The sequence below is a fragment of the Haliotis rufescens genome, unplaced genomic scaffold (assembly GCF_023055435.1).
Source record: "Haliotis rufescens isolate VD_foot unplaced genomic scaffold, xgHalRufe1.0.p SCAF_8, whole genome shotgun sequence".
Lineage (NCBI taxonomy): Eukaryota > Metazoa > Mollusca > Gastropoda > Lepetellida > Haliotidae > Haliotis > Haliotis rufescens.
Window position 1 is genome coordinate 16,181,185 of NW_025964372.1, and position 25,976 is coordinate 16,207,160.

At 43.2% G+C, this 25,976-nt stretch overlaps 4 protein-coding genes across 4 annotated transcripts in view; 1 reads left to right on the forward strand and 3 right to left on the reverse strand.

Moving 5' to 3' along the window:
* Nucleotides 1-619: 619 nt before the first annotated feature.
* On the reverse strand, nucleotides 620-4,628 carry LOC124144796 (perlucin-like). The gene is made up of 5 exons (XM_046514358.2): nucleotides 4,477-4,628; nucleotides 3,802-3,887; nucleotides 2,162-2,252; nucleotides 1,557-1,782; nucleotides 620-694 (listed from the first exon to the last, which is right to left on the reverse strand). The coding sequence occupies exons 1-5, from the start codon at nucleotides 4,517-4,519 to the stop codon at nucleotides 667-669; spliced, it is 474 nt and encodes a 157-aa protein (XP_046370314.2). The 5' UTR covers nucleotides 4,520-4,628; the 3' UTR covers nucleotides 620-666.
* A 5,240-nt stretch (nucleotides 4,629-9,868) lies between these two features.
* On the reverse strand, nucleotides 9,869-13,757 carry LOC124144798 (perlucin-like). Its single transcript, XM_048389894.1, has 5 exons — nucleotides 13,631-13,757; nucleotides 11,900-11,985; nucleotides 10,840-10,930; nucleotides 10,450-10,675; nucleotides 9,869-9,939 (listed from the first exon to the last, which is right to left on the reverse strand). Exons 1-5 carry the CDS (start codon nucleotides 13,671-13,673, stop codon nucleotides 9,915-9,917), a joined length of 471 nt encoding a protein of 156 aa, XP_048245851.1. The 5' UTR covers nucleotides 13,674-13,757; the 3' UTR covers nucleotides 9,869-9,914.
* Nucleotides 13,758-14,442: 685 nt separating this feature from the next.
* LOC124144797 (ladderlectin-like) lies at nucleotides 14,443-23,065 on the reverse strand. The gene is made up of 5 exons (XM_048389895.1): nucleotides 22,926-23,065; nucleotides 18,828-18,913; nucleotides 16,842-16,932; nucleotides 15,789-16,014; nucleotides 14,443-14,510 (listed from the first exon to the last, which is right to left on the reverse strand). The coding sequence occupies exons 1-5, from the start codon at nucleotides 22,966-22,968 to the stop codon at nucleotides 14,486-14,488; spliced, it is 471 nt and encodes a 156-aa protein (XP_048245852.1). The 5' UTR covers nucleotides 22,969-23,065; the 3' UTR covers nucleotides 14,443-14,485.
* A 1,891-nt stretch (nucleotides 23,066-24,956) lies between these two features.
* Nucleotides 24,957-25,976, forward strand: part of LOC124144800 (zinc finger CCCH-type with G patch domain-containing protein-like) — a 75,013-nt gene continuing 73,993 nt past the window's right edge. Inside the window, exon 1 of the mRNA XM_046514367.2 lies at nucleotides 24,957-25,094. Within this exon, the coding sequence (XP_046370323.1) occupies nucleotides 25,047-25,094 (48 nt within the window). The 5' untranslated portion in view covers nucleotides 24,957-25,046. The remainder of the gene's footprint in view (nucleotides 25,095-25,976) is intronic.

Here is a 25,976-nt window from a genome sequence, read left to right on the forward strand (position 1 = left end):
TAATGGATCGCGGTGCAGAGGTCCAAGGTCGTAAGAGCGACGAAAACGAAGATCGGAAGCCTAGTTGATGTGGTATGGGATGTAGCGATCCCCATTTACGAGTGGTAGCCTATCGGCTTTCACCATTTACGAGTGGTAGCCTATCGGCTTTCGGGGCGGTCTGGTAGCCTAGTGGTTAAAGCGTTCACTCGTCACGCCGAAGACCCGGGTTCGAATACCGACATGGGTACAATTTGTGAAGCCCATTTCTGGTGTCCCCCGCCGTGATATTGCTGGAATATTGCTAAAAGAGGCGAAAAACCCAAATTCACTCACTCACTATCGGCTTTCACCCGGGTTCGATTCCCGACATGGGTGCAACGTGTGACGCCCATATATCTGGTGGTTCCTGTCGTGATAGGATATTGCAACAATTTACTTGAAACCAAATAAAAAGGGAATAGTCCTAACAAAACAAGAAAACATTGAGGGCAAATGTTGGATTCGAAACCACGTTCATTGGATTCTGGCATACCCAAGGGACGTAACTCTGCAAAGCGACAAGACATCAGTTCCACCCGTGGCCTTCGGAAATAAGAATCATAAATAGTTGTCTGTGTAAAAATGACAAAAATATACATTTAGTTTTGAAAACCACTTTTATTTCATAAGGTACAGAACGAAAGTTCACTTTCCAGGGTTGAGGAATTGAAGTCTGAAAAATGCAAACAAGAAATTCATTTTGGACATCAGCAATGTAAATTTGAACAAATAAATACATTAAATAGAAGAACTACGGCCATTTTTCCTACTTTCTTAAAGAGTATGCTGTAGTTAAATGACGTGACTGATGAATGATAGATACAGTGCTGGGCCTAAGAAAGTACACACTTCAAAAATGGATTTAACCCGAAAATTTAAACGTTACATGGCTGAAATTTTCAGGTGAATAACACAAATATAAAGCTCGTACCAAATACACTGTAAATATGTGTTTAGAATGTGATCACATACAAGACATGTTTAGATCTAAACATGTTTAGGAATGTGTTTAAATCCTAAACGGAATAAACATTTGGTATATTCTATCGTCTCACAGCTTAAATACCGCCTAAACACAACATCCCCATAATATAAGAATATGTGGGTCTTTCCAATAATTAGATCCTAAACACGTTTAGTTGCTAAACACATTCCTAAACATGTTTGGACCACCGTGGTCTATTGCTAGAGCGTCCGCCCGTACAGGGAGGTCATGGGTTCGATCGACGGCCGCGTCATAGAAAAAGACGTTAAAAGATGGTACTTGTTGTTACCCTGCCTGGCGCTCGGCTTTAAGGGGATCAAACAAGTTTAAACCTTCAACGCGTCAAAATTATGGCACAAGCAATGCTCTCAGGTTTGTTTTCTGGATTTAAACACACTTTTTACCACTTTCATTTTTAGCATCCATCAAATACGTGCGTATACTTTCTTTTACTCAGTACTGGATTTGTGTCCACGAGGAACGGCAAGTGTTTGGAAGTAAAACATTAAACAGTACTTGAATGACGGCCACATGGACGTGTTACACTCACGGTTTCTCACACAAAGGGTACCCAGGGTACGTGCAGTGTTCGTCGTTCCATGTGAAGTTTTTCCGTGCATAGAAGGACAGACAGCGTTCAATGGCCCCCGAGTTATTGGGTTCCCCCGGGCCCCAGAAGAACGTCTCAATCTCCTCATCCGTCCCTGCCCACGCCCACTCAGTCGACATCATGTGGGAGCCCGCTGTCCAGAAATCGGGAGCATGGGTGTAGCTGCCTATAATAATAATAATAACCATAACAATAATATATAATAAATATGATGGTGGTGGTGTTGATGGTGATGACGACGATGACGACCAATAACAACGTGATGATGATAATGATGATGATGATGATGATGATGATGATGATGATGATGATGACGACGATGGTATTGTCAGAGAAGTACTACCGTGTGTGCTGGTTCTTTATTCTGACCGTCTGACTGAATATATGGACAACTGAAGTATGCTTTCAGGAAAATCGAAAAAAAAGAAGTTATTAATTATATATGAAACCAATATAGTAGTATTGATACACTAATCTCATATATACTGGGACGGAGGAATAACATGTGACCTCAGTGTCCTTGGTGACGACAGAGCTGGACTCACCTCTGTGGGTGTAGAGGTAGTCCTTGAGGAACTTGTACTCGTCTGGACTTTGGACAATGGTCAGACTCATGCCGAACGCCTTGCAGTACTCCTGTATGAGAAAGCAAAAGTTGTGTCAACAGCTACAACGTTCCAAATGATTAGCATATGCATTTAAAAATTACATGCATGTCTCATACATTGGCATTTTAATACACAGTTTTTTCACTCCGTGTTTTAGAAGTACATGTATTATGAATGAAATTAGAATATGAATAGTGTAAAACGGTCACATTATGGAATGTGCATGCATAACTTTACCATAAAAAGGGCAATTAGATTCTCAGATATTCTGGAGTAGCTCCGCGGCGTGGTTGCGTAGCTGCGCAAAAACAATTTCACCGCCTCTCCCCTCCCCCCATTAAAAGCACCAGTCCCTAAGAAAATGTAAAACTCCGTTTCCTGCTTCTTCTCCGTGTGTGTATTTTTTTGGTTCATATCACAATTATGTTATTATATGAAGCTAATCATGGCAATATTTTAGCAGAGGGGTACTGAATTTGTGAAACTTTGTGCCCGATAATTGTGAATAAACAATGGTCAAGTATAACCACCCTGAATACATTACGAATGCGAACAATAATTAAGGAGTGACGAACAAGTGACTCACATCAAACATTATGACGTGAGACCCCTACAGACGTATTGTGTTTCACAATAGCAGATAAAAGCGACATAACCCTTTTCATACAATCATATGAAATATCTGCTGAAGGCAGTGTCCATTAAACGATTTCGACTTTTTCAAAAGCACGTGTCAATGAATCACTATCAAATAGTGAGGATACCAGATGATCGCGAGCGTATTCTGCAGGTGGCACCCTAACGACGGCCAATGAGATAGCAGTATTCTTTAACAATGAATATATGATAGCTACGCGATAAATCGCAAAGAACACTGAAGAACTAACCGTGGTTTATTTCACGATAAAACATTGCTCTACCATGACGTCATTTCTGGAGATTCGAACATGCGCTCGCATCTTGATGATGTCGTAAAGGTGAAGACGTTATTTTTTAGAGGGAAGTGAGATGTTCTCCATAGATGTAGCTGGCAACCGCAGATGAGACGCAATGGGTGAACAATCGCATTCAAACAAATGTGGGTGAGATATGACAATAGGTATTGGGAGAAAAGGTACATATAATGGACGTGAAAATTGTGAGAATATCCGGGAAATACCAAAAGTAACGCCCCTATTAATAAAATGTACTTGTCCGACACTGCCGAGGTCGGAGTATTCAGGGAGTCATCTTTATTTAAATACGGGTAAATATTTTTTAAGCTTGTACATTCTATCAACATCGCAGGAGAGACTGTACAAAATGTTGATATCTTATATAAGAAATAAACGACTCGTGGTCCTTGTTTATCGTAAATAAAACACTGCTGGGACCCTCATGGTTTATTCTGCCTGCAGTGTTTTATTGTACGATACACAACTCCCACTCGTCGTTTATTTCATGAATAATATATTGTTGTTCACCCGGTGTATCAACAACGGAACATTTCTTTGTGGAATATTGTGATAGGGTTTGGTTATAAATGGTGATATATTGGTATATAGCCATGCGGAATATTTGAATATATCCCGGTTTACCATTGCAGTGAGCCAAGTGCCGGTCTCCGGGAGGACGATGTAGCAGGAACTACCATACTGAACAAAGCCCTTCTCACACGACGCACCTGTTAGAAAAGCAATAGGGAGTAATACGAGGACAACAAGATGAAGACAGTGTAACGGCAAAGTGATGCAAAATGAAGACAAACTGAATAAAAACGAAGACAAACTGAATACATGACGAAGACAAACAGATACAAAACGAAGACAAACTGAATACAATACGAAGACAACTAAATACAAATGAAGGATGACAAAATAAATATAAATAAACGAAGACAAACTGATACAAACTGAAGACAAACTGAATACAAAACGAAGACAAACTGAACACGAAATGAAGAAAAACTGAATACAAATAAACGAAGACAAACTGAATATAATACGAAGACAAACTGAATTCAAGTAAACGAAAACAAACTAAATACAAAATGAAGTCAAACTGATACAAAACGAAGACAAACTGGATGCAAAAAAAAACGAAGACAAACTGAATACAAACTGACGAAAAACTGAATAAAAACGAAGACAGACTGGATGCAAATAAACGAAGACAAGCTGAATACAAGACGAAGACAAACTAAATACAAATAACGAAGACAAATTAGTGCAAGTCGAAGACAAGCTGAATACAAGACGAAAACAAGAACTTACTGAGCGTCACGCTGATGGAGAGACAGAGAAGAAGGAGGAGCATGCCAACTGTTGTGGGGCTCTGACCTTGCCTTGTGTATTGTCTGGTGCTGGAACACTAACTGCGTGTTAAACTATATATGTTGACTAAGGCTTCAAGATAAGCGAGGTAGGTAATGAATCTAATATCTTTTTTATCTCTTATATAACATATTTGTTTTCAAAAACGAGGCCAATCAGATAAGCTGTATATATTATTCAGTATATAGGTCAGTGACTGTCAATGTTGAGCAAAAACTGAAATTTTGCGTGCGTCTAGAATTATCCTCGCGCATTGGCCTTTCGAGTTCCTGAGAAGTTTTTCTGATTACGTGTCTTGAAACAGTCCAAATACACTAAAATTAACACTCTGATGGTCAAATGGCCACGTCTTGTTAATTGCAGGGCACCAGGCGCCGTGCTTCATGTGTTTTGGGTTGGAGGAGGCTACATTGGGAATAGTCCGAAAGATTTTGAAAAGACAATTTATCTTTGACTCACATGTGTACAATGATACGCTACATACGAAATACTAACTATAAGTGTTACCCGGCACAATCATAAAAGGGAGCTACGTTCTGTTCAGACTGGTTTACCCTCCATAGAGCGCTTGCAATATCTGCATGTCTCAACTGCTCTACTTTATAATGAACATTATTACTACTATGTAGCTATTACTTTGAAAAGATTAAGCATGAAAAAGACCCGGGTAGAGAAGAGTTCTTAAGAAACTAATGCTTGCTGTAAGAGGCGACTATGCTTGTCGTAAGAGGCGGCTAACGGAATCGGGTGGTCAGGCTCGTAGATAGATGCCTATGACGCCAATCACTGGATTATCTGGTCCAGACTTGATTATTTACAGACCGTCGTCATAAAGCTGGAATATTGCTTAATGTGGTGTTAAACAAGGAACAACAAGAACACCTATGAGCCGTCACATTTGTTTAAACTCCAGCTGGTCAGACGTACGTTACGAAATGCAGTAAGATGCTCCACAGGCCGACAAAATTAAAAGTAAGTGAGTGAGTGAGTTGGGTTTGACGCCGCCTTTAACATTATTCCAGTTATATCACGGCGTGTCAGCTTAATGTGGGAGGAAGGCCCGAAGTGATACAGGTCTCAGACATTTACCACTTCGGTGAAACCCACGAGCTGGTGCTGACAAACCTAGAAACATAATCGGGGTGAACCGGGATTCGAACCCACAATCATAGGTTTCTGGCGTGTCCAGGGGACGCAATTCTGCACAGCGAATCGACGACTGGGCCACCCGTGCCCCCGGCAATATTCCAGCAATATCACGGAAATTGGTTTTACACATTGTACCAATGTCGGGAATCGAACCCGGGTCTTCGGCGTGACGAGCTAACGCTTTAACCACTAGCCTACCTGACCGCCCCAATAGGGGTTACAAGATAGATGACAAGATAGATATAATTAACCGCAACGCAACATTTCTTTGTAACTTTCGAACTCGTAGGGGGGGGGGGGGTATTCTAGTGGTTAAAGCGTTCGCTTATCACGCCGAAGCCCATTTCTTGTGACCCCAGCCAGGATATTGCTGGTATATTGCTAAAAGCGGCGTAAAATCATACTCACTCACTCCAATGAGGAGGGAGGCAGAAACTGATGGTGCGGTCACCAAATATTGAACAAAAGGTCACGTGTTGATATGTTTGGTCGTCCAAATTACCTGAGTGGTGATTTACATCTTCCACTAACATTTGTATAAGGTATTGTGATGAAGGGTAGTTCAGATCTATCAATGTATGGGAACAAATATACAGGCCTCAGCTATGCCCAAGTTGGATACTACTTTTCAGTATCTCCGACTCTTATTATGATAATGATAACTGTACTCAGTCCAGAACCGCGGACCGCGAACTATCCCTTGCATGTCATTCAGTGGGTAGCAATGAAAAAATCCTTCAACAGGATCTTAGTATGTCTCAAATGTCAGCGAGGTGGGTACCCAGAAACCTTAATCTGCAAGATCTCCACCATGGGATGGAGTGCAGTGAAGAGCTCCTTGAAGTCGGATACAACAGATTGTATCATGTTCAATAACGAGAGATGGGACATGGGTTCATCATTGGGATCCAGAGACCAAAACTGAATACTTGCAATGGAAGCATCCAACACATCCGGCACCTAAGACGTTCGGAGTCACCCTTCAGCAGGAAAGATCATGGCCTCAGTATTTAGGTATTCCAAGGGAGTGTTATTGGTGGAATATCTGCCCCGCAAAAACACACAATACCAGGCCAGTGTCATACCAACATTTTGAAATGAATACACACAAAGCGCAGAGGATGTTCACGCTTGGGGTTCTGCTGTTGCACGAGGATTGATGAGTACAGACAGTACTAGACTGAGGCCAAGGATTGATGAGTACTTGGAAACAAGGAGTAAATAGATAGCATTTAAGCGGTGGCCACATACATTGATGACTACATGGAAACAAGTAGCACATTGAATAGTACTTAAATCGGAGGCCATACGGACGTTGAATTATCCCCCTACAGCCCAGACCTTGCCCAAGTGACTAGTATCTTTAGACAACTTTATCTTGCATTCGGGAAAACATTTATCAGATGCCTTTAAGTCTGCAGTTGACGACTTGTTTGGAACAGAAAGGTTTTGTTATAGAGGGATAAACAAGCCTGAGGGATATATGGACCAAATGAGCTGGAAAGGCGGATCATTATGTCAAAATATATAAATGATTTTAAATAGTGGTCCTTAGCTTTGGATATGACTTGCACACCTTTTTAAACGCCCCTCGTAACTCCCATTCCGACTTCTGCAGGCTATCGTGATATGTCTCCTGTTATTATTTTGCTTTATGCATCGCAATTTGCTGTTCCGTAATGATAACCAAGTAAGACTTGCATTAAAGCTACCATGATTCGATTGAAATACTGTTCAGCGTAAGATCGACCCTTCACCCTACTACCACGATTCGAGTAAAATACTGTCCAGCGTCAGATCGACCCTTCACCCACCTACCATGATTCGATTGAAATACTGTTCAGCGTCAGATCACCCCTTCACCCACCTACCATGATTCGATTGAAATACTGTCCAGCGTCAGATCACCCCTTCACCCACCTGCCATGATTCGATTGAAATACTGTCCAGTGTCAGATCGACCCTTCACCAACCTACCATGACTCGATTGAAATACTGTCCAGCGTCAGATCGACCCTTCACCAACCTACCATGACTCGATTGAAATACTGTGCAGCGTCAGATCGACCCTTCACCCACCTGCCATGACTCGATTGAAATACTGTCCAGCGTCAGATCGACCCTTCACCCACCTACCATGACTCAAATGAAATACTGTCCAGCGTCAGATCGACCCTTCACCCACCTACCACGATTCCACCCGATCCCGTTAGTCGCATCTTACGACAAGCATAGTCGGCTGTTACTGCAAGCATGGGTTGGTGAAGAACTATTCTACCATGTAGATAAGAAATGTACTCGTAAAGTTTAGATAAATAAATTGTACCTGTAATATATACATCAGCAACATTGTACCTGTAATATGCAGCGCAGCATCTTCCTGGTAGTAATGTGTAGATCAAGAACAATGCGTCAGTAATGTATACATCAAGAACAATGCATCAGTAATGTGTAGATCAAGAACAATGCATCAGTAATGTGTAGATCAAGAACAATGCATCAGTAATGTGTAGATCAAGAACAATGCATCAGTAATGTGAAGATCAACATCAATGCATCAGTTATGTGTAGATCAAGAACAATGCATCAGTAATGTGGAGATCAACAACAATGCATCAGTAATGTGTAGATCAAGAACAATGCATTAGTAATGTGTAGATCAAGAACAATGCATCAATAATGTGTAGATCAAGAACAATGCATCAGTTATGTGTAGATCAACACCAATGCATCAGTAATGTGTAGATCAACAACAATGCATCAGTAATGTGTAGATCAAGAACAATGCATTAGTAATGTGGAGATCAAGAACAATGCATTAGTAATGTGTAGATCAAGAACAATGCATCAGTAATGTGTAGATCATGAACAATGCATCAGTAATGTGTAGATCAAGAACAATGCATCAGTAATGTGTAGATCATGAACAATGCATCAGTAATGTGTAGATCATGAACACTGCATCAGTAATGTGTAGATCAAGAACAATGCATCAGTAATGTGGAGATCAAGAACAATGCATCAGTAATGTGGAGATCAAGAACAATGCATCAGTAATGTGTAGATCAAGAACAATGCATCAGTAATGTGTAGATCAAGAACAATGCATTAGTAATGTGTAGATCAAGAACAATGCATCAGTAATGTGTAGATCATGAACAATGCATCAGTAATGTGTAGATCAAGAACAATGCATCAGTTATGTGTAGATCAACAACAATGCATCAGTAATGTGTAGATCAACAACAATGCATCAGTAATGTGTAAATCAAGAACAATGCATCAGTAATGTGGAGATCAACAACAATGCATCAGTAATGTGTAGATCAAGAACAATGCATCAGTAATGTGGAGATCAAGAACAATGCATCAGTAATGTGTAGATCAAGAACAATGCATCAGTAATGTATAGATCAAGAACAATGCATCAGTAATGTGTAGATCAAGAAATATGCATCAGTAATGTGTGTAGATCAAGAAAATTGCATCAGTAATGTGTAGATCAAGAACAATGCATCGGTAATGTGTAGATCAAGAACAATGCATCAGCAATGTGTAGATCAAGAATAATGCATCAGTAATGTGTAGATCAAGAACAATGCACCAGTAATGTGTAGATCAAGAACTATCTACTGGATAATGTGTAGAACATTGTAGAAGTTGTTTTTAGACCACATCTAGTAATGTAGTACGGGTGGTACATATATAAACCAGAAACAAAGAACTGTAGTATACAGACAGGCAACATTCCAATACTAATGTGTAGACCAGCATCATTGTACTAGTAGTATAAACACCAGCAGCATTGTACTGGTAGTATAAACACCAGCAGCATTGTACTGGTAGTATAAACACCAGCAGCATTGTACTGGTAGTATAAACACCAGCAGCATTGTACTGGTAGTATAAACACCAGCAGCATTGTACTGGTAGTCTAAACACCAGCATCGTTGTTCTAGTAGTATAAACACCAGCAGCATTGTACTGGTAGTATAAACACCAGCATCATTGTACGTGTGGCATATAAACCCGCAATACTGTTCTGACAATAAATGGTATTTGAATGAGTTTACAAAGATTATTCCCAATCTTCTTCACGATCCGGCAGGCATCGATTTCATTAAGAGGCGCGCACAGGGACACAAGCAACATAGACTAAATTTTCTGTGTCAACAAAACTTTATATCATTTGAAGACCTGATTTATTTCGTGGGCTACAGAGAGTCAATTCACTTTCCAGGCATCAGTTGTAGTCTGAAAAAGAAACGTTTGGAAACGTGCATATTTTTATATCAATAATAAATGCAATATTGAATGGTGTGACTGAGGCCGCAATGATAAATAAGAGTACATAGTACTTGAATACATACTCGTAGTACTTGATTGTACAATGAGTACTGAGTATAGACTGTGCGTGCATGGTGGTCACAAGGATTGTTGAGTACAGACTATAGACAGTACTTGACTGAGGCCATAATGATTGATGAGTACTTGGAAACAACAAGTGCACTGTGTGTGTGTGAGGGGGAGGGGGGGGGGGGGGGGGGAGCTATTTGTAGCAGTTTTAAGCCTAGTAATATTTAGATAACTTTTGAAATTTTCGGGTCAAATCCATGTCTTGTATGTGTTTACATTCTAAAAACATTTTTACAGTATAAATAGATGGCATTTGAACGGTGGCCACATTTACTGATGAGTATATGGAAACTACTAGCACAGTGAACAGTACTTGAAGGAGAGGCCATATGGACGTGTTACACTCACTGTTTCTCACATACAGGGTGCCCAGGGTACGTGCAGTGCTCGTCGTCCCAAGTGAAATTTGCTTTGGCAAAGAAGGACAAACAGCGTTCGGTGCTGCCCAAGTTATTGGGTTCACCCGGGCCCCAGAAGAACGTCTCTATCTCCTCATCTGTCCCTGCCCACGCCCACTCTGTCGACATCATGTGGGTGCCCGCTGTCCAGAAATCGGGAGCTTGCGTGTAGGTGGCTATAATAGAAGAACACGACAGAAGTATTTACTTAAACAATGGATAAAACGACTGAATATTAATACAAAATGATAGATGCACTACAATGAGCTGATACGTATACCAATTTGGAGGACAGTATCTGCGACATCACTGTCCTTGATCACGACAGAGCTGGACTCACCTCTGTGGGTGTAGAGGTAGTCCTTGAGGAACTTGTACTCGTCTGGACTCTGGACAATGGTCAGACTCATGCCGAACGCCTTGCAGTACTCCTGTATAAAAGAGTAAACCTGTTGTCAACGTCCATACTAATCCGTTGCATATTAAAATGAAAAGCATTTATATTTGTTCCCATACATTGATAGATCTGAACTACCCTTCATCGCAATACTTTATACACATGTTAGTCTACTGACTTAAGGAAGGTGTAAATCACCACTCAGGTAATTTGGACGACCAAACATATCATCACTGGCCTTTTGTTCAATATTCGGTGACCGCAACGTCCGTTTCTTCCTCCTTCCTCGTTGGGCTGAGTGAATATGAATTTACACCACTTTTAGAATTATTCCGGCAATATCCTGGCTGGGGACACCAGAAATAGGCTTCACACATTGTACCCATGTGGGGAATTGAACACTGGGCTTCGGCGTGACTAGCGAACGCTTTAACCAGTGGAGGGGCGGAAAGAAATGTTACGGTGAATTATGTGTCATCTATCTTGTAACTCCCATTGGAGTCACGTGGCCAGTATGGTAACTTAAATTGTTACTCCCACCAGATTTCAATGGATTTGTATAAGACGACAACTGGCTAATAAGATAGCTTTAACAAATCATGATAAATTGTTTCAAATTGTTTGTTTGTTTGTTGATGAACGCCGCATTCAGCAATATGCCAGCTATATGACTGCGGTCTGTAAATAATGGAGTCTGGACCAGACAATCCAGTTATTGATGTCACGATGGCATGCATCAACCAAGCCAGCGAGCCTGACCACCAGATCCCGTTAGTCGCTTCTTACAACAAGCATAGTCGCCTTTTACGTCAAGCATGGGTTGCCGGAGACCTATTCTATCCCGGATCTTCACGGGTTGATAAATTGTGAAACGCCCGCTTTATCCATGATGGTATAATGCTATCTGGCCTGGTGTATTTAGAAATGTTTTGGTTATAAGTGGTGATATATTGTTATATAGCATTGTGTCAATATTGTATATTTGTTGTAGATACGGGTTTACCATTGCAGTGAGCCAGGTGCCGGTCTCCGGGAGGACGATGTAGCAGGAACTACCATACTGAACAAAGCCCTTCTCACACGACGCGCCTGTAAGGAAGACAACGCGGAAAGGATACGGCGAAATCAAGACAACAGTGATAAAAGAAAAGTTTTAACTATTTCGTTTATATATCCAGGGAAGAGTGAATACAAGACAAGATATGTCAAATAGGAGTGGGTGAGATGGGATGAACGCCGCTTTGAACAGTATTCCAGTTATATCGCGGCGTGTCAGCTTAATGTGGCAGGAAAGACCGAAGTGATGCAGGTCTCAGACGTTTACCACTTTGGTGAAACCCAAGAGCAGGGCTGTGGTGTTGACAAATCTAGAAACATAATCGGGGCGAACCGGATTCGAACCATAATTCGAATCACAGGTTTCCGGTGTTCTCAAGAGACGCAACCCTGCATAGCGAAATGCGGAGCCTCAGATGACTTGTCCACCCATGCCTCCAGTCCAATAGCAAGAGAACGTAAAGACTTAGTGAATTATCAAAACAAGCAAGATACATTCTAGCTCATAAGACGAAACAAGGTGAATACAACACAAAGAAAAATTAATACAACGCAAAGAGCTGGTCTGGCCCAGACCCGAATATGTACAGACCATCGAAATACAGCTGATATATTGCTGAGTGCGGCGTCAAACAAGAAAGCCAAAGGCAATGTAAATAATGGATGAACAGAAGCTGAATATACACCGAAAGGGCTGCTTTAAACAGTGTTTATGGCACAGCAAAGCTTGAAAAGTGGACACAATATGAAAAGAAGAATACAATATTAAAAACTCAGAGAAAAACAGGGTGAAAATTTTGGGAAAAAATAAATGAAGACAACACGAGTATTTTGGTTGGTGTGCTTCTTCTAACGAAACAGAATGTTTGAATTTGGAACGTACTTAGCGTCACGCTGATGGAGAGGCAATCTTTTCATGGCAGGACATGAACTTACTGAGCGTCACGCTGATGGCGAGTCAGTCTCCTCAAGAGAGGACATGAACTTACTGAGCGTCACGCTGATGGAGAGACAGTCTCCTCAAGACAGGACATGAACTTACTGAACGTCACGCTGATGGAGAGGCAGTCTCCTCAAGGCAGGACATGAACTTACTGAGCGTCACGCTGATTGAGCGACAGTCTCCTCAAGGCAGGACATGAACTTACTGAGCGTCACGCTGATGGAGAGACAGACTCCTCAAGGCAGGACATGAACTTACTGAGCGTCACGCTGATGGAGAGACAGTCTCCTCAAGGCAGGACATGAACTTACTCAGCGTCACGCTGATGGAGAGACAGTCTCCTCAAGGCAGGACATGAACTTACTCAGCGTCACGCTGATGGAGAGACAGTCTCCTCAAGGCAGGACATGAACTTACTCAGCGTCACGCTGATGGAGAGACAGTCTCCTCAAGGCAGGACATGAACTTACTGATCGTCACGCTGATGGAGAGACAGTTTCCTCAAGGCAGGACATGAACTTACTGAGTATCACGCTGATGGAGAGACAGTCTCCTCAAGGCAGGACATGAACTTACTCAGCGTCACGCTGATGGAGAGACAGTCTCCTCAAGGCAGGGCATGAACTTACTCAGCGTCACGCTGATGGAGAGACAGTCTCCTCAAGGCAGGACATGAACTTACTCAGCGTCACGCTGATGGAGAGGCAGTCTCCTCAAGGCAGGACATGAACTTACTGAGCGTCACGCTGATGGAGAGACAGAGAAGAAGGAGGAGCATGCCAACTGTTGTGGGACTCTGACCTTGTGTATTGTCTGGTGCTGGAACACTGACTGCGTGTTAAACTATATATGTTGACTAAGGCTTCAAGATAAGCGAGATAGGTAATGAATCTAATACAGTATTTTTCTCAGAAACGAGGTCAATCCGATAAGCCGTACAAATTATTTCTTAGTTCATGTCCTTAAAAGTTAAAATGAACATGTGTTTGCGTGCGATTAGAATTATTTTTTATTTTCACAAATGGAAATGTATTCGTCGCTACATTAAATATGGAATGTTAGATGCTCGGGTTCGAATACGAGATTGTCTAACTTCAGATATCCTGATAAGATGATGGGCAATGATGTATTTGTTTGTCCAAATGTGTGTTGAACTCATAATACCTGAATCAGACCTCCCTCAAGGCTGACGGTTTGTTGGCTCCCAATAGTCTGCCTGTTGTCGAGCTATGTCGTCAATGTTGGTGGCGTAAAAATCATACGTGGGTGCGATGGCCGTAAGCATCGTAATTTGCTGCCCGGAGTTCCGTCCCTTTGATGCCAGGATCCACTGATCGTGGGTTCGAATCGACTGCGATCCTTTGATCCAAGGCCATGTTCGTGGGTTTCACGGCATCGTAATCGTGTAGACCTGCATTTAATCTTATCCGATTTGAGCTAATTCAAGTAGTGTTTAAAACAGCGCTACATGCACCGCCTCGCTATACTCATACCAGCCGTGTGTAGAAGGCCCACACACACATGGAAATAAGGAATGTAGAAACATATTCTGTGTAAACTGATTTATTTCGTGAGCTACAGAGAGACAATTCACTTTCCAGGGTTTAGTTGAAGTCTGAAGAAACAACAGATACGAAACTTAGTTGGGGCATAGGCAATGTATATAATATGAATAAATATATCATTTACCTGAAATCAGTTAAAGAAATCTCAATGACATAAGGTCATAATTTTCTTAATAATTATGCAAGACTTTAATGGCATGACCTGAGGTCACAGGGATTGCTGAGTATAGAAAGTACTTCACTGACGGCCAGAAGGATTGCTGAGTATAGAAATGACTTCACTAAAGGTCACAAGAATTGCTGAGTATAGAAAGTACTTCACTGACGGCCAGAAGGATTGCTGAGTATAGAAATGACTTCACTAAAGGTCACAAGAATTGCTGAGTATAGAAAGTACTTCACTGACGACCACACGGGTTGCGGAGTATAGAAATGACTTCACTCAAGGTCACAAGGATTGCTGAGTATAGAAATGACTTCACTAAAGGTCACAAGGATTGCTGAGTATAGAAAGTACTTAACTGACGACCACAAGGGTTGCTGAGTATAGAAATGACTTCACTAAAGGTCACAAGGATTGCTGAGTATAGAAATGACTTCACTAAAGGTCACAAGGATTGCTGAGTATAGAAATGACTTCACTAAAGGTCACAAGGATTGCTGAGTATAGAAAGTACTTAACTGACGACCACAAGGGTTGCTGAGTATAGAAATGACTTCACTAAAGGTCACAAGGATTGCTGAGTATAGAAATGACTTCACTAAAGGTCACAAGGATTGCTGAGTATAGAAATGACTTCACTAAAGGTCACAAGGATTGCTGAGTATAGAAAGTACTTAACTGACGACCACAAGGGTTGCTGAGTATAGAAATGACTTCACTAAAGGTCACAAGGATTGCTGAGTATAGAAATGACTTCACTAAAGGTCACAAGGATTGCTGAGTATAGAAATGACTTCACTAAAGGTCACAAGGATTGCTGAGAACATGGAACCATGTTTTGTTTGTTTGTTTGTTGTTTAACCCCACACACGGCAATATTCCAGCTATATGGCGGCGGTATGTAAAAAATCGAATCTGGACCAGACAATCCAGTGATGGATACCATGAACATCGATTCACGCAATTGGGATACAATGACATGCATCAACCAAGTCAGCGAGCTTGACCACCCGATCCTTTAGTCACCTCTTACGACAAGCACAGTCGCCTTTTACGACAAGCATGGGTTGCTGAAGACGTTCTACCCCGAATCTTCACGGGTCATGGAAACATATATGTAGTTGACATGGTTCTTGAATGAGGCAAATGGACGTGCTACACTCACTGTTTCTCACATACAGGGTACCCCGGGAAAGTGCAGTGCTCGTCATCCCAAGTGAAATTTGCTCTTGCATAGAAGGACAGACAGCGTTCAGTGTTGCCGGAGTTGCTCGGTTCCCCCGGGCCCCAGAAGAACGTCTCAATCTCTTCCCCCGTCACTGCCCACGCCCACTCAGTCGACATCAGGCGGGTGCCCGCTGTCCAGAAATCGGGAGCTTGTGTGTAGGTGCCTGTGGTGATGATGATGATGATAACGATACCATTTATTATCCTTTAGTTGTAAGCGCGCCAAATGATTCTGAATAGGAATAGACTGAATAGGGAGTTTGTCAAACAATATGAACCTGAAAACACGAAGGTGTTGAGCTTATTGCTTCGGCTGCTGTTTATAATATCCACCACAAAAAAAAGAAACGCAAAATAAATTAAATCAGTACAATATGTCAGAAGTAATTTGGCGGTACAAACATATAGCCATTGTTACAGTTGCCACAAAAGGCAGATCATAAACTTGCAAATTCGCCAAAACGCACCCAAGTGCAAACCACGTGACTATTTGTTTACCGTGGCCCATGTCGTAAACTCGACCCCTTCATTATTTAGACTTATAACACGTGTATACATTTTCAAAGAAAGCTTTTGCTGTATTCAAAGGTGGGTGGGTTGGGAACAATATCCATATTTATGAAGCTTGTGAAGACCGGTTTGAAAATCAGCATCGGACGCTGTTAGAACGTTATAGAGATATGACTCGTAGCCATGTGACAGTGACCAGTGGATGTCGGATAGTAAAATTAGGACATAACATCGGTACGATCTCGCAGCCGTGCTCGAGCGATAGCACGTGCCTCCTCACTTCTTGTGATCAGGACAGAACTGGACTAGCTACTGTATTTCTGTTCATAAGTACATTAACACAACTGAGTATTTTCTTTGAAAATCGAGAAACCGATTGAATATTAATACAAAATGATAGAGGCGATACAATGAGCTGATACATATTGGAGGAGAGCATCTGCGACCTCACTGTCCTTGATGACGACAGAACTGGACTCACCTCTGTGGGTGTAGAGGTAGTCCTTGAGGAACTTGTACTCGTCTGGACTCTGGACAATGGTCAGACTCATGCCGAACGCCTTGCAGTACTCCTGTATTACGATGGGAATTATTGTCAATAACATCTGTGTCTGTGTCCGGGTATCTTAGATATAAGACAGTACACAGCACCACGTATTTGTTTCCAGACATCGATACAACTTCATCGACTGTGGAAAGTGGAAATCTTCACTCGGGTAATTTTGTCGACATAATATCAGGTGACCTGTTCAACGTCTGGTCGGCGTTGAAAGATTGCGCGACGTTAACTAAGTGATTAGTGATTAGGCGGAGGAGGGCTATTATCTGCTAGAATCGGTTTCGAAACAAAGCGTCATCAACAGACTATGGCAGCAGCATCGTCGGTTTGTTCCTCCCTCCTCGTTGGAAGATGCTGCGACATTAATTGACTGATGGAAGGCGTGGAAGGGCTATTGCGTGACATCGTGACTGGTTCTTCTCAATGTGACATACATGAGACTCGGTGTAGAGCAAAAACGTCATCGACAGACAGTGGCCGCGGCATCAATCTAACGTCGTGAGATGGCGGAACGCGAATGTCTGGTGATGAGGTGGACAGTAGCCATCTCCGTCTTTCATATCAGACCGCCTCCGTGGTCTAATGGTAGAGCGTCCGCCCCGAGAGCGGAAGGTCCGGGGTTCAATCCCCGGCCGCGTCATACCAAAAGACGTTAATAGATGGTACTTGTTGTTACCCTGTCTGGCGCTCGGCATTGAGGGGCTAAAACAAGGACTGGTCGGCTCGGAGCTAGCACTATAATTTGGCATCAGTCCGGACTAGTACAAGCAGCCACACAAACACACACACGTACATGCACGTCGCTATATAAGTGCAATAATCTTTGACGCGACGTTAAACACCATTTCACCTCACCTTTCATATCACATTTGTTAATTATCTCCCTTTGCCAAAGGCGATCGTAAGGTGTATGGGCTTCACACCATATTGTTACTCTTTTTAGTTTACCAATCATGATTTACTGTAAGGGGCACGGGTGGCCCAGTCGTCCAAGACGCCGCGATTCGCTGTGCAGAGTTGCGTCACTTAAGGCACGCCAGAAACCTATGATTGTGGGTTCAAATCCCGGTTCGCCCCGATTATGTTTCTAGGTTTGTCAGCACCATAGTTTCACCGAAGTGGTAAACGTCTGAGACCTGCATCACTTCGGGCTTTCCTCCCACATTAAACTTACAAGCCGTGATATGACTGGAATAATGTTAAAAGCGGCGTTAAACCTAACTCACTCACTCACTAACTGATTTACTGTACAATAATACGAGAGATGATTGACAAGTCCTAAGCCTCACACAGAAGGAATTATAGTGAAATCATGTGTTGTGGACAGTACATGATGCCATAGAGGTATATGCACAAAATATTAAGTCAGGTGGACTAATTGTTTTGCTCTGACAGGTCAGTGAAATACGCAGGGGGATAGGACCTTTAGGAACATGGACAAACTTGAATAACGTGTTGTGGTCAAAAACTTGCAGAAAAGGGCCTATAACTGTTATGGTTATAAGTGGTGATATATAGGTATGAATACACAATGCCATTTAGAATGTGGTCAAATGTAACAAATATCATATTTGGGATAACACTTTCTTAGTAAAGTACAGATTGTCGTACTTTTTTGGGTTGAGTCCCGTCCGTACTCAAAGTACGTGATCTAGACTACCAGTTGTCGGACTTTCATTTTTGTGGAAGCCTCGGTGGTTGAGTGGGTTAGATCGCTGACTTTGTGTGCTGGCGATTAGGTGCCTCACTCTGGCAAGTGTGGGTTCGAATCACTGACGGGACTCAACCCAAAAAAGTACGAGAATCTGTACTTTACTGAGAAAGTGTTATCCCAAATATAACATTTGTTAGATATAAAGGTATATGCCATGTTGTATACATTGTATATTGTTGTATATCCCGGTTTACCATTGCGGTGAGCCAGGTGCCGGTCTCCGGGAGGACGATGTAGCAGGAACTACCATACTGAACAAAGCCCTTCTCACACGACGCACCTAGGGGAGAAGAAAATGGCGAGGAAAATTGGCGATGTCAAGATGAAGACAGAGTAAAGGCAATCATTTGACAAAGTGAATAAATGATAAAAACGAAGTGAATACAAGATAAACGTTAAATACTATTTCGATAGGAAGAAAACGTGAAGACAAAGTGGATAAAGAATTAAAACAAGCAGAATATAAACTGAATACAAGATGACAAGACGAAGTCAATGTAATACAAGATGAAGAGCGTGTCTGGTCCAGACTCGATTATTTACAGGCCGACCTGTGCAGATCCGGGGTAGAATAGGTCTTCAGCAACCCATGCTTTCCGTAACCGGCGACTGTGCTTGTCGTGAGAGGCGACAAACGGGATCGGGTGGTCATGCTGGCTGACTGGGTTGATGCATGTCATCGTATCACAAGTGTATGGATCGATTCTCATGATATCAATCACTGGACTCGATTATTTAGAGACCGCCGTCATATAGCTGAGTGCGGCGTCAAACAACGATAAACAGACAATCAAGAAATATTTACAGGCCAGTCTCCTCAAGACAGGACATGAACTTACTGAACGGGGGGCACGGGTGGCCCAGTCGCCTAAGGCGCCGCGATTCGCTGGGCAGAGTTGCGTCCCTTGGGCACGCCAGAAACCTATGATTGTGGGTTCGAATCCCGGTTCGCCCCGATTATGTTTCTAGGTTTGTCAGCACCATACCCGTGCTCGTGGGTTTCACCGAAATGGTAAACGTCTGAGACCTGCATCACTTCGGGCTTTCCCCCCACATTAAGCTGACACGCCGTGATATGACTGGAATAATGTTAAAAGTGGTGTTAAACCAACTCATTCACTCACTCACTCACTCACTCACTCACTCACTCACTTACTGAACGTCACGCTGATGGAGAGACGCTCTCCTCAAGACAGGACATGAACTTACTGAGCGTCACGCTGATGGAGAGACAGTCTCATCAAGACAGGACATGAACTTACTGAGCGTCACGCTGATGGAGTGGCAGTCTCCTCAAGACAGGACTTGAACTTACTGAGCGTCACGCTGATGGACAGACAGTCTCCTCAAGACAGGACATGAACTCACTGAGCGTCACGCTGATGGAGAGACAGTCTCCTCAAGACAGGACATGAACTTACTGAGCGTCACGCTGATGGAGAGACAGTCTCCTCAAGGCGGGACATGAACTTACTGAGCGTCACGCTGATGGAGAGACAGTCTCCTGAAGGCAGGACTTTAACTTACCGAGCGTCACGCTGATGGAGTGACAGTCTCCTCAAGGCAGAACATGAACTTACTGAGCGTCACGCTGATAGAGAGACAGTCTCCTCAAGGCAGGACATGAACCTACTGAGCGTCACGCTGATGGAGAGACAGTCTCCTCAAGGCAGAACATGAACTTACTGAGCGTCACGCTGATAGAGTGACAGTCTCCTCAAGGCAGGACTTGAACTTACTCAGCGTCACGCTGATAGAGAGAGAGAGAGTCTCCTCAAGACAGGACATGAACTTACTGAGCGTCACGCTGATAGAGAGACAGTCTCCTCAAGGCAGGACATGAACTTACTTAGCGTCGAGCTGATGGAGAGACAGTCTCCTCAAGGCAGGACATGAACTTACTGAGCGTCACGCTGATGGAGAAAGAGTCTCCTCAAGACAGGACGTGAACTTACTGAGCGTCACGCTGATAGAGAGAGAGTCTCCTCAAGGCAGGACATGAACTTACTGAGCGTCAGGCTGATGGAGAGACAGTCTCCCTAAGGCAGGACTTGAACTTACTGAGCGTCACGCTGATGGAGAGACAGTCTCCTCAAGGCGGGACATGAACTTACTGAGCGTCACGCTGATGGAGAGACAGTCTCCTCAAGACAGGACATGAACTTACTGAGCGTCACGCTGATGGAGAGGCAGTCTCCTCAAGACAGGACATGAACTTACTGAGCGTCACGCTGATGGAGAGGCAGTCTCCTCAAGACAGGACATGAACTCACTGAGCGTCACGCTGATGGAGAGACAGTCTCCTCAAGACAGGAGATGAACTTACTGAGCGTCACGCTGATGGAGAGGCAGTCTCCTCGAGACAGGACTTGAACTTACTGAGCGTCACGCTGATGGAGAGACAGTCTCCTCAAGACAGGAAATGAACTTACTGAACGTCACGCTGATGGAGAGACAGTCTCCTGAAGGCAGGACATGAACTTACTGAGCGTCACGCTGATGGAGAGACACTCTCCTCAAGACAGGACATGAACTTACTGAGCGTCACGCTGATGGACAGACAGTCTCCTCAAGACAGGACATGAACTCACTGAGCGTCACGCTGATGGAGAGACAGTCTCCTCAAGACAGGACATGAACTTACTGAGCGTCACGCTGATGGAGAGACAGTTTCCTCAAGACAGGACATGAACTTACCGAGCGTCACGCTGATGGAGAGACAGTCTCCTCAAGGCGGGACATGAACTTACTGAGCGTCACGCTGATGGAGAGACAGTCTCCTGAAGGCAGGACTTTAACTTACCGAGCGTCACGCTGATGGAGTGACAGTCTCCTCAAGACAGGACATGAACTTACCGAGCGTCACGCTGATGGAGAGACAGTCTCCTCAAGGCGGGACATGAACTTACTGAGCGTCACGCTGATGGAGAGACAGTCGCCTGAAGGCAGGACTTTAACTTACCGAGCGTCACGCTGATGGAGTGACAGTCTCCTCAAGGCAGGACATGAACCTACTGAGCGTCACGCTGATGGAGAGACAGTCTCCTCAAGGCAGGACATGAACTTACTGAGCGTCACGCTGATGGAGAGACAGTCTCCTCAAGGCAGGACTTTAACTTACCGAGCGTCACGCTGATGGAGTGACAGTCTTCTCAAGGCAGGACATGAACTTACTGAGCGTCACGCTGATGGAGAGACAGTCTCCTCAAGGCAGGACATGAACCTACTGAGCGTCACGCTGATGGAGTGACAGTCTCCTCAAGGCAGGACTTGAACTTACATAGCGTCACGCTGATAGAGAGAGAGAGAGTCTCCTCAAGACAGGACATGAACTTACTGAGCGTCACGCTGATAGAGAGACAGTCTCCTCAAGGCAGGACATGAACTTACTTAGCGTCAAGCTGATGGAGAGACAGTCTCCTCAAGGCAGGACATGAACTTACTGAGCGTCACGCTGATGGAGAGAGAGTCTCCTCAAGACAGGACGTGAACTTACTGAGCGTCACGCTGATAGAGAGAGAGTCTCCTCAAGGCAGGACATGAACTTACTGAGCGTCAGGCTGATGGAGAGACAGTCTCCCTAAGGCAGGACTTGAACTTACTGGGCGTCACGCTGATGGAGAGACAGTCTCCTCAAGAGAGGACATGAACTTACTGAGCGTCACGCTGATGGAGAGACAGTCTCCTCAAGGCAGGACATGAACTTACTGAGCGTCACGCTGATGGAGAGACAGTCTCCTCAAGGCAAGGACATGAACTTACTGGGCGTCACGCTGATGGAGAGACAGTCTCCTCAAGGCAGGACATGAACTTACTGAGCGTCACGCTGATGGAGAGACAGTCTCCTCAAGGTAGGACATGAACTTACTGAGCGTCACGCTGATGGAGAGACAGTCTCCTCAAGACAGGACTTGAACTTACTTAGCGTCACGCTGATGGAGAGGCAGTCTCCTCAAGACAGGACATGAACTTACTTAGCGTCACGCTGATGGAGAGACAGTCTCCTCAAGACAGGACTTGAACTTACTGAGCGGCACGCTGATGGAGAGACAGTCTCCTCAAGACAGGACTTGAACTTACTTAGCGTCACGCTGATGGAGAGGCAGTCTCCTCAAGGCAGGACATGAACTTACTTAGCGTCACACTGATGGAGAGACAGTCTCCTCAAGACAGGACATGAACTTACTTAGCGTCACACTGATGGAGAGACAGTCTCCTCAAGGCAGGGCATGAACTTACTTAGCGTCACGCTGATGGAGAGACAGTCTCCTCAAGGCAGGACATGAACTTACTCAGCGTCACGCTGATGGAGAGACAGAGAAGAAGGAGCAGCATGGCAACTGCTGCGTGACTGTGTCCTTGCCCTGTGTGTTCTGTAGGCTGCCTCGGACCACTGGACACCACGTCTTGTAGTATATATGTCTGGGCTAAGGTGACAAGATAACCGAGATAAGCATGGCAGGGAATCTAATATTCCTTCAATTTCTACCACGAGGCCAATTAGATAAGCCGTATGTATATCATTCAGTGTATAGACCAGGGACTCAAATATATGAATATTAATGTGCTTTTTATTACAACAAATATTGTGAAGAATTATATTGTTGTTTATAAGTACATATGATCGTCGCTGCGCTTCATTTGGAATATATTTGGTGCTCGAGTTAGAATCCCTAATTTCAGGTTTGCTGAAGAACCATAGACAATGATATATTTGTTGCCCTGTGTGTTAACTCGGTTCTGCCTCGAAACAACCAGTTTGCTGACTCCAACTCAGACAGTTGACAGAAATGATTTATTTTGCAACCATATGAACTCTACCATGTTTGAAATGTTGTACATTTGAATAAATCCAATTTATGGATTTCAAAGATAAGATGTCCAAGATACCCTACAGCAGTTGAGTATTATGCGACGGTATTTTTGTAATTCTTAAAGCTTTAAATCAAATTTTGTCTTAAAAAGTGCCAGTTAAGTTCATTTTTTAAATATTTTTAATTGAAAATCAAACATATGATGACATCACCACAATTCTATTGCTTTTAAGTTAATATATTGGGGTGGAGGGATAACACTGTATTGGGATGGAGGGATAACACTATATTGGGATGGAGGGATAACACTATATTGGGATGGAGGGATAACACTACATTGGGATGGAGGGAAAACACCATATTGGGATGGAGGGATAACACTATTTTGGGATGGAGGGATAACACTATATTGGGATGGAGGGATAACACTATATTGGGATGGAGGGATAACATTATATTGGGATGGAGGGATAACACTATATTGGGATGGAGGGATAACACTATATTGGGAAGGAGGGATAACACTATATTGGGATGGAGGGATAACACTGTATTTGAATGGAGGGAGAACATTATATTGGGATTGAGGTATAACACTATATTGGGATGGAGGGATAACACTATACTGGGATGGAGGGATTACACTATATTGGGATGGAGGGAAAACACTATATTGGGATGGAGGGATAACACTATATTGGGATGGGGTGATAACACTATATTGGGATGGAGGGAAAACACTATATTGGGATGGAGGGATAACACTGTGCTCACGACGCACCTGCACAAGCAAAAACCCATTATATTTATTTTCCTACAGTGCGAGGCAAATGTCAAAGAAATACAGGAGCCTATTCCCAGCTAAACATTTTACGCTGTGTGAACGTTGTGCGAACGTTATTTTGTGGTTGCCACAACGTTCGCTCACAACGGTGTGGCAACATAAAAGTGTTGAGTTGTCGCAGTGTCGTGACAACGTAATATCCGAAAGTTAGTAACAACATTCCTACAACCTTCCAACAACATTTATGTATTGTTTTGTTTGTTTTGTTTGTTGTTTAACACCGCACTCAGCAATATTCCAGCTATATGACGGCGGTCTGTAAAATAATCGAGCCTGGGCCAGACAATCCAGTGATTGACATCATGAGCATCGGTCTACGCAATTGGGACCGATGACATGTATCAACCAGCGAGCCTGACCACCCGATCCCGTTAGTCGCCTTTTACGACAAGCATAGTCGCCTTTACGGCAAGTATGGGTTGCTGAAGACCTATTCTACCCCGGAATCTTCACGGGTCCTTTTATGCACTGACAAAATGTAAACATTAATAATAAAAACTACTGTAACTAGGAACTGCAAATTGGAAACACTTGTAAGTTAATATCCTTTTATGCCTGTAAATTCTGAAGTAGAGGTCATGATTTTCTGTTTATAAATTTCAGTATTGCAATAAAGATCACATTCAGTACGAGGGTGGAATACGAAAGTAATATTAGCAGGCCTAGCTTTACCAACATGGCGGCGCCCATGAACACTACCGGTTTGTGAACCTGAAAGTAAACAAGAACGTTAACTTGATTGTCCAGTCAGCGAGATGGACGAGGAAGCCTTAGAGCAGTCGCTGGAATTGTATCGGACTCAGGTATATCCTAGATCATCATGATTTTAAACTGGGCAAGTGATAACTGTAAATATGTCTCTTGACACTCACAGAGCGCGAAAACTGTATACATTAACATAGTACTCTTGGGTCCGTTTAGCAATCTCTTTCAGCAATTAAAGAAGGCAAAGTAAGACTGCATGCAGTCTACGGAGTACCTTTTAGCGCTAATTGGCTCAGGCTGCAGGCACTCACTTCAATGATATCGAGTTCATCGTCGGCCTAGGTTTAGTCTATCTTACAAACCCTGATACAAATATATATCAAATACAGCCCATGCAAGTCTATAATGTTTGACAAGTTTAGATTACTGCAGTATCAGGAAAATGAAGAGAGTCACTGGGCTCCCTTTTATTATATTTTTATTAAGATAACTGAACAACTGTTTATTCTGTACGATATGTTCATTTCAGAGACTAGATGTTAGTCTAGCCTTGGTTGTGTAGCTGGGCTACCCCCAATTCAATCCTTAGCCTTTGGATCCCTTTAGATACCATTTTCCAATTGAACACCTCTTCATGGTCCTTTTTGATTGGCTAATTAGATTAACTCATTTGCCTAGCCTACAAGATTCTGGGTTAGAATAGGTCATCATCAACCCATGCTCGTCGTAAGAGGTGACTATAACAGGTTTGGGTGGTCAGGCTCGCTGTCTTGGTTGATGTATGTCATCGTATCCCAATTGCGTAGATTGATGCTCATGATGTCAATCACTGAATTGTCTGGTCCATACTCGATTATTTACAAACCACCGTCATACAGCTGGAATATTGCTGAGTGCGACGTTTAATATTAACTAGCTTAAAATAAGCTTTAAGCTGGCAACAAGCTGCCGTTACATCATTTCCAGAGCTGCTAATTGAA

Bases quoted from the DNA above. Each gene is read 5' to 3' on its own strand.
- LOC124144797 (XM_048389895.1), bottom strand. From the start codon at position 22,968: ATGCTGCTCCTTCTTCTCTGTCTCTCCATCAGCGTGACGCTGA. The intron at 18,914-22,925 runs GTAAGTTCATGT...CTTCTCCCCTAG, and splicing joins CTCCATCAGCGTGACGCTGA to GTGCGTCGTGTGAGAAGGGC. The intron at 14,511-15,788 runs GTGAGTGTAGCA...TTGTTTCTTCAG, and splicing joins TACCCTGTATGTGAGAAACA to ACTTCAACTAAACCCTGGAA.
- LOC124144798 (XM_048389894.1), bottom strand. From the start codon at position 13,673: ATGCTCCTCCTTCTTCTCTGTCTCTCCATCAGCGTGACGCTCA. The intron at 11,986-13,630 runs GTAAGTTCATGT...TCTTCCTTACAG, and splicing joins CTCCATCAGCGTGACGCTCA to GCGCGTCGTGTGAGAAGGGC. The intron at 10,676-10,839 runs GTGAGTCCAGCT...CTTCTATTATAG, and splicing joins CTACCTCTACACCCACAGAG to CCACCTACACGCAAGCTCCC.
- LOC124144796 (XM_046514358.2), bottom strand. From the start codon at position 4,519: ATGCTCCTCCTTCTTCTCTGTCTCTCCATCAGCGTGACGCTCA. The intron at 2,253-3,801 runs GTAAACCGGGAT...TTTCTCATACAG, and splicing joins GCACTTGGCTCACTGCAATG to GAGTACTGCAAGGCGTTCGG. The intron at 695-1,556 runs GTGAGTGTAACA...TGCATTTTTCAG, and splicing joins TACCCTTTGTGTGAGAAACC to ACTTCAATTCCTCAACCCTG.